General features: G+C 43.5%; 1 protein-coding gene across 1 annotated transcript; it reads left to right on the forward strand.

Moving 5' to 3' along the window:
- The first annotated feature begins 6,774 nt into the window (after window positions 1–6,774).
- On the forward strand, window positions 6,775–8,426 carry LOC109769325 (transcription factor bHLH162). The gene is made up of 2 exons (XM_020328077.4): window positions 6,775–7,102; window positions 7,766–8,426. Exons 1-2 carry the CDS (start codon window positions 6,893–6,895, stop codon window positions 8,222–8,224), a joined length of 669 nt encoding a protein of 222 aa, XP_020183666.1. The 5' UTR covers window positions 6,775–6,892; the 3' UTR covers window positions 8,225–8,426.
- Window positions 8,427–8,725: the final 299 nt, after the last annotated feature.

Genomic DNA, 8,725 nt, shown 5'->3' on the forward strand with positions numbered 1-8,725 from the left:
TAGTAAATCAATTTGTGCACACACAAAAATCCACACAGAACTGTATTAAAACATCCTATAGACGGTACATCATATCTATTTATTAATTGACTATGACAGAGGATGGAAACGCCTTAACTAGCTAGCTAGTGTCTTCTCCATGTTAATTTCACAACGAGATCGACATATGAAGAAAATTTTGATCATCCTTCGATCTATAATCACTTGCTATAATTTGCTATAACAAGTTTTAGGCTATTATAGCATGTCGTACACGTTAAAATATAAAATATTAAATGTGTTATATTTTATCTCTTACTCCAATATTCAGTGTTGTATAAACCGAATAGGCTTGTTTTCATTTTTGATTTTGAATAGACTTGTTAGTTATAGCCCAACAAAATACAACTTACATCTATTTTCTTTGGTGCAATACATTCATTGAGCCCTAGAACTGGCATCCCCAACCAATCTTCTATCGCTAATTTGTACGGTATCGTATTAAGGCCGCCTCTCCAATATGCACAAACACCATGCCTATCTCCTCCTTTTGAACATTCTTGTGTTGTCCGGTGATCTAATCAATGTGAAGCTCGACCTTAGCAATTTTTCTCCTATGGAAAACACAGGCGATGCCATGCATGTGTGATGCTCGAGTCATTGGGTACGCTAATGGGACTTGCGCGGCTCCACCCAAGGAGCTTGTAACCAACAGAGACAAAGGAAAAATTAATAAGGTGATAAACCTCGAGTATGAATCTTGTGTCAAGCAGGACCAAATGGTGAGTTCCCTGCTTGTGTCAATATCCCCAGATACGTTGGGGCATGTGCCGGCCATGACAGCCATGGCCGAGCCTGTCTCTACATTAGGTTGCATGTTCTCCTCTCAATCCAATGCAAATATCTTCCAGGTTCGTGGGCAATTGGCAAATATGAGGAAGAACGACCTCCCGGCAAATGACTATTTCAACAAAGTAAAAGAGCTCGATGATACAATGGCTTTAGAAGGATGCCCTCTCGCTGAAGAGCATGCACTCTCATATCTGTTATGTGACCTCAGTTCTGACTACAACCCCATGTTGTCATTGACTCAAAACAAGTTGGTGTCACTCGGTGAGTTTTATTCTCATATGGACTCTTTTGAAGCCATATTGGGGCAGAAATATCTCTCCTTCATAGGAAAATTTTCACCCGACCTTGATCCGTGCAATCAACATGGTGGTAATAATTGAGACAATGAACGCGCAGGACTTGGTGCCAGCAACAATGATCAGCAGGGACAAAAAGGTGGCAACAATCATTGTCAATACTCCAACTGTGATAATGGTGAATTCTCACACCTCCAACGTTGCAGCAAGATGGGCCCTGCCTCCCTAAAGGGTTCAAAGTTCCTGGACCATACCTTTGAAGACAACGATAATCAAGATCCCAATTCTACGACAACCTACGACATCGATACAAACTCATATGCAGGTAAGGGGGCATGGGAAAACATAACAAGTGACCTAAATCAACTCATCATCCACAACTAGTGCAGGGGGGGCTATCAAGTGCACACAACCAACATGCGAGGAATGCACATTAGTCATGTTGATCACTACATAATTTGTACTTAAACCAAAGCCGACATCTTGATAATATCCTTCAAGTTCCTAGGGCTGCAAAAAACTCTCTTTTATTTTAATCAACCCACTTAATGGAAATAATGCCTTTTCTGGAATTTATTATGAATAGTTTTTTATAAGGCATATGCAACGATGAGAATTTTTTTGAGAACCTTGTAGAGGGCTCTCTAACCTATCGACAATTGCCAGTCTTCCTAGGGTCAAGATCTTGTAGCTACATACGCAGCCTCTTCGCATACATGGCATAGTCAAATAGGCCATCCGACTTTCCCATTGGTCCAATTTCACTATCTTAATAATCTCCTAGGTTTTTGTGGTTGTCAATAAGCAACAAGTTTTCTTTCTCTCTATTCTATTAAACTTGTTTATTTTGATATATGTGGACCCACTCCCAAATATGTTCGGGGTCATTTTAGTTTGTAAGATTTATGGACGATTATAGTAATTTTAGTTGGATTTATCTTTTTGTACAAAAATATAAGGTTTTCAAAAATCATTACACAATTCCAAGCACACTAAACGGTTGCTTTATAGGGAGATAGTAATCATACAAAGTACACAGTAGAAAATTTTAAAAATCATTGCACAATTCAAGCAAAGGATGGATGGTTTGTGTTGTTGGCCAGGGACATAATAGCCATGCAGAGTGATTGGGTGGAGTATGCCAAAAAAAAAAAACTTATACAACATGGGTCTTTTTTCAGTGGATATGTGTATCTCCTCATGTGGGAATGCCATACGGACAGTCTGGACCTTTCACTCCTCAATGAGTCTTCCGTGACCTCAAGGTGTTGTGCTTCAAGCACCTACGTGGGAACTGTAGAGGTGATAAGGTTAGGAGCATGAAAATCAGCGATCTTATGGTTATACGGAGATCCGCTCACCATATATCAAGGGATCTACAAAGCATAGAGGATTCCAGACAATTTTTTACCAGATTACTACCCCTCGTAGGTCTGTTACCCATTTGGGGGCCTCAATCTGGGTAAAGCCGCCGGTATTTGTCCTCTCCAGCCTAGTTCTATTTGTGCACCAGCCATCTCTTTATTTTCTTACGTTATTACCTTCAGATCGTATGATCGTTGAGCCATTATTTGTCGATATAATCATGTCTCATGTCCACATACGTGTTAGAAGAATAGTTCTCCTGAAACAAAACATCACCATATTGTGAAAGTAGGTCTTGCACTTCTTGCCCGTTAACATATGCTATTAAAATTTTGGGACACAACCTTGACATCTAGTGTTTTACTCATCGACCAAGTTCCAACTAATGTTAACGCTACTAGGACAAAAACCATGTCATTCCATCCTTCAAACTTTCAGGTGTGTGTGTGTTGGCTAAGCATTCGACAATACAATGTCTTGCTCTAAGTGTTGTGTTTTAATTTTTGAAAAATAGGGGACGGGGGGGGGGGGGGGGGGGGGGGGGGGGGGGCAGGAAACTAAAAGATTGCCCTAACAAAATAAAACATGTATATCATGTCTGAGATTTATTTATTTATTCCTGGCACTGTATAGTGCCCGAGAGGCAAGAAATCTGGTATGATGGTATATGGCTGCCAGATAGTGTCTGCCAACCTGGTGGCGGTAATCAAGTCTTGCAACGGGGTATTAACCACCTAAAACTCTACTGAGTCCTCAGTCGCGAAGGAATCATGGACGTCATGGCCCCGCCTGACGAATGATGGAGATAGCTGGTGACCTGATGACTTGGCCTAGCTGCCTCGTGCTCTCGTGCCTTAATGGACTGCTGCAGCAGCTCCATTCGGTTTGGTTAAGCTAAGGTGGCCATCGTGAGCGGCCTCTAATGTGTTCTTAGTCAGCGACTCGCCGAAATGAGCATGCCCAGGAGCTGCTCAGTCACGTGCTTCCGTACCATCACCCTCAAAGCCTAGAGGGGTACCGTGCGCCCGGTTGGATCGAAGGTGTAGAATTCCCGTCCGTTATTAATCCGAGCACATGTCTAAGGGTACTCGCCGACTCCCGGAGGGAGCGGCGGCGACGGCATGCCCTCATCTCGCCCTGGTCCCTAGGTATCTGTGTGTAATTTCCTTTTTTCTAGGGGTATATTGTACCAATTCTCAAATTCAATATAGGTCTGAGGTCCTCTTCACAAAAGAATTTTTTTTTTGCAACATATGTTTTTTGGAGTGTATTGCACGCACTAATTGTTCGATATCTATTTTATAATGTATGTTAATTGGACTCTGTAATTGCGGGGTATAGATGTCCGAACATATCCGCAAGTTGTCCACTATGTATCACAAAGAGCAGTGTGTCTTAACAACAAATAATTAACTAAACAGCCGCAATTTTTCCGCGGCACATAAATATCAATTCCTTCCGACCAGAATAAAGAGATTCGACCTCGGGGATGCCTGAGGCCTTTTTCAGACTATATTAGTATACATTTACAAAGTGAGAGCAAATTAAATTGGGACAGGAACAAATGCCCTCGTCATCCAGACTTTGACCTCTACACATTGACAATTAAGCTAATGATTCTTTGATGAAAAGAAAATACTACCTTGTTAGTTGATTAAACTTTGTGTAAACCTTAAAAAATATATGGGGATGTCAGTGTGCGTATGGTAAAAAGATTGAGTAAAGTATGAATCGTGCTTTCCTGCCTAACAAAAAAATAACTAGTATGCAGTAAGAGTCAGCAAATATATTGCCTTTTCAGAAGAAAAATGGATGAATGAAAGCGAGAGCTAGGCCGATGTCACTGCATGCATGTGAACGTGCGGAATACTATGCGATGGCCTTTTGGCCCATGCTACACTTTGCTTTCTCCCACTGTAGCCAGAGAGTGATTGATTGGGCGAGCTTCCAGTGGTGGGCCGAAAAGTCACCCCAAAGGAATCAATCCACACGCCAATTTTATTATTTAGCGCGTGGAAGTGGTTGGTTACTAGCCTAATTAAAAGAATTACTGTAGTTTCTGTCTAATATCGCATCCGCTTTTAGTGCTTAAAACCTACGGTGCATCAAGAAGGAGCCTAGTGAAAAAAAATAGTTTTGTACTACATAGAGTAATTATTTTATTGGATTCTTTCTTATTGTATTTCCCATAATCGCCAATTCCGGTCGCTTCGTTGGTTAAAATTGCCTTCGACGATGTTAACTTTTACTGAGTATATCCGTGTATAGAATGGCGCGCGCACGTTGGCAATGCTAGTTGGACTAATTTTAAAATCTGACAACTCTGATGATTCATTTTTTTTAGAGAAGGAGGATGGTTACTTGCTTGCTTGCCTCCAAGTTTAACGCGCTAGCTGTTGGATCAACATGTTCTCCAAAATAATGAAATTGGCCTGGATCATCATCGAGGTTAAGCCACGTATTAACCATGTGTGGCCTTATCTCATTACCAAACTATATTATTATATTGGAGATTGAAGGATCAAGGCGCGATTAAAATGTTTACCAGCCGGGATCGTGTACTAGTAGTACTGTACGCGCTTTGCTAGCTTAAGCTAATCTCTTGATGTTAACTTAATTCGAAAGGGTATGCATGCCATTTTAAGCTACTTCGTTGATGTTTGGAGTATGCCGTTTTGGAGTGCTGACTCAGTAGTGGTACAAACCAAAAATGCTTCTTGGACAGATGCTTTACGGAGATATTACAGAACTTTCCAAAATTTAATAAATCTCCTCTGAGTTTCACTGGGTGCCACCCCCCCCCCCCCCCCCCCCCCTCTCTCTTCTGTTCTCCTCCAATGAAAACTCTCCACGCCATCCCCTTAGTACATTCCATTGAAACCAATGCCTACAATTAAAGAGTTGTCAGTTGATTCATAGAATAGGAACTTTTTCATTGGGTCAAGGCTAACATTTTTATTTCCGCTCAAATGTCAAGGAGTTGTTTCTATCCATCATTACAATATGAATCTATTCCTACAATCCAAAGGGCTCCAAGAAATTTTTCCTACAAAAGTCATATCCTTTAAAATTCCTACAAATTCAACCAAAGAAGGCGCAAAGTTTTAGGGAATTTACAAAATAAAAATATTCTGAAAAAAGGGATGGTAAATAGTGGAAATATAATTATGTAGTGTTTTTTCTATTTTAATAGTTTAATACCTAAAATCCCCATACATTATATAGAAGCTTGTCCGCAATAAAAATTTCAGTTTTCCTGATATTTTAATATTTCATTCATTTGTTAATTCCATTTTAAGTCTTTATCCCAAAATATAAAAAACTAGTTTGCTAATCTTGTTCTTAAATTTTGCTATATTTTCTATCCACCTTGTCTGGATTACTTCATACAACGTAGTGTTTTCCCTACTTATTTGTGCATTATAAGAGGTATGCGTTCGCCGGCGAATTACTAACTAATTAATATGTACAAATAATATCTCACTTCCCTGTCGGTCCATATCTCAATTCCCATGGTGTATTTATGACATTTGTGGAGACAAGACGTCGATGTCATCACGTGATCATTCATTAATGGGGTCATTGTGACTTGTATTATACGGTTGATAATTGATCGGATTGGAAGGCGTGGGTGCATGATTGCGAAAGGCTGCTAAGAGCGCTTGTGATTGTATTTTTGTGGGACACGTAGGTTGATAGTGATTGTGTTTTTGCGTACGTAGTGCCTATATACACACACGTGTGTACAGGCGGGGCTAGCAGCAACGTTATCAATCGCACTGTATATATACGTAGCCCACGCGATTGCACAGTTCGTCTCTTGTTCACACCAGAAAGGGGATATCCAAAGGCATGTATTGACGTATAGTACTATACTTGCATTGCTGGTACGATCTGTGTTGACCGTGAAACCGCGTGGTCGTCGTTTTCTCACTCGGTCACTGCTGCTCGTGGATCCCTTCACCGTCACGCGCGTGCATCTCATCAACCCATGTTACGTCGCATTTCACTCTCGTTACGCGCGTGGCATCACATTATGTTTGTGCAACGTGAGAGCGCGAAAACATACACGTTTCGGTGGACCCGGGAGAAGGGTTGACCTCTGACTTTCCACCGTTGCTCTACTCCTCTCCACTCATCTTCATCTCTATCTCTCTCAAAAAAACATATAAAAAAAGAAGAAAAAAAGAGATTCCATCTCCTTTCTTTTTCCCTCGCTTTCTCGCTGGCAGGTCCGTCTTCCTCCTCCGTCCACTGGAATCCTCTGCTGCTGTATAAATAAGCTCAACCACCAGCTCCAACCTCCCTCCCTCCTCCTATCCATTCCATCCACACCTCACCCTCAGCTCACCTGCTCCATCCCTCCTCCTCGATCGGGAGAGAGAGAACTCATCTAAACAATGAAGAGCAGGAGGCAGAGCGGCCGCGGAGGAGCCATGCTGCCGGACGGCGGCTGCAGCGGCAAGATGGAGCGCAAGGACGTGGAGAAGAACCGCAGGCTGCACATGAAGGGCCTCTGCCTCAAGCTCTCCTCCCTCCTCCCCGCCTCATCCGCACACCACCTCCGCCACTATTCTTCTACATCTTCCTCGCCGCCGTCCAGCAACAAGGTACGTAAAAACACTCTTGATTCGCCCCCAAAAGGCAGACTAATTTGCTCAACTCACGCAGCTGTCCGGGGAACAGACACCTGATTAACCACACTCTTACCGATCAGTAACACGCAGTAGAGAATACACTATTCTATTCATACTAGTACCAAAAAATCTCACTGTTACCCATAACAAGTGTGTGATGGGGAGCACCTACTTGTGTGGTCCACTGAATTAGTACGTATGTCTCAACTTGGTTGGTGGAGACAAAGTGACGACGTTCACAAGAAAAAGAATATCTCATCATCATTTCGGCACGTGTCAGATTCGGTGGCAGTAGGAGCCATAGAAATTGATCAGCGTAGTACCACTCACTCATTTGGATAACAATTATTTTGTGGTCAATTTTTTTTTACTTTGTTGTAAAGAAAAATTAAAATGTTTGGTCGGTGAATCCATCCCCAACAATTAATCCTTTCAACTACCAACCCAAGATTGAAGATCACTCCTCTGATTCGATTCACATGGACCTGCCATACAAAATCTGAATATATTTTTGATTGCAAGTGCAAGATGATGCCAATCAGTGGATCGTCTGTTTTTTGGACTACTACTAGCTACTACCAGCAGGATTGATTGATCGGCTAATCTGACAACCACGACTTGGTTCTGTTTGTGCAGGACGCGGCGACGCAGCTGGACCAGCTCGACAGCGCGGCGGCGTACATCAAGCAGCTCCGGGGCCGGATCGACGACCTCAAGCGCCGAAAGCAGGCCGCCCTCTCCGGCGGCACCGCTGGCTGCTCATCCTCCGTCTCCGCGGGTGACTACAAGGGAGCTCCTTCAACTTCAACGGCGCTGCCGGTGATCGAGGTGCGTCACCAGGACGGCACCCTGGACGTGGCTCTGGCGAGCGAGGCCGGGCGGCCGTTCCGGCTGCACGAGGTGATCGCCGTGCTGGAGCAGGAGGGCGCCGACGTGGTCAGCGCCAGCTTCTCTGTAGTCGGCGACAAGATCTTCTACACTGTCCATTCCCAGGCGCTCTGCCCCCGCATCGGCCTCGACGCCGGCAGGGTCGCCCACCGGCTCCGTGGCCTCGCCGCAGCCGCCACCGTCTCGTCCTCCGTCCTCATGACATGATTTCTTTCTTTCTCTCTTTCTTTGTTGTTTTTTCATCAATCGCGGTAGCTTAGCTTAGCTTAGTACTGCTCTGCTCTGCTCGTGAGTGAGCTTCAGGTTTGTCTGAAATCTACTAGTGTAGCCATGTACTTGCATGTCTCCTCCTTTCTGAAGATGTGAGATATTTTAACTTTCAGAATGCTGGGTTTCTTTCTACTAAGAAGGCTTGAGACATGGGTGTGGGGGCATTAGGCTCTGTTTGGTTGAGCCCAAGATTCTGAAAAAGCCGCTGTGAGCCGTGAGCATCTGAAAAAACTGCCGCTATCACGGCGTGATCGCTTCTTTGAAACAGCCACGTGATCTGCCTGGCTTGGGGAATCGTGCGAGATCACGGGGCTATCATGGCGTGATCGCTGCTTTGAAATGGACACGCGATCTGCATGGCTTTTTCTTATGTTTTTGATGGAAGCGATGGCTGTTATACTAGACATTTGCAACCGTGTGCGTGGTCTGGACCTCCGT

The sequence above is a fragment of the Aegilops tauschii genome, chromosome 3 (assembly GCF_002575655.3).
Source record: "Aegilops tauschii subsp. strangulata cultivar AL8/78 chromosome 3, Aet v6.0, whole genome shotgun sequence".
Taxonomy (NCBI): Eukaryota; Viridiplantae; Streptophyta; class Magnoliopsida; order Poales; family Poaceae; genus Aegilops; species Aegilops tauschii.

Bases quoted from the DNA above. Each gene is read 5' to 3' on its own strand.
- LOC109769325 (XM_020328077.4), top strand. From the start codon at position 6,893: ATGAAGAGCAGGAGGCAGAGCGGCCGCGGAGGAGCCATGCTGCCGGAC. The intron at 7,103-7,765 runs GTACGTAAAAAC...CTGTTTGTGCAG, and splicing joins CGCCGCCGTCCAGCAACAAG to GACGCGGCGACGCAGCTGGA.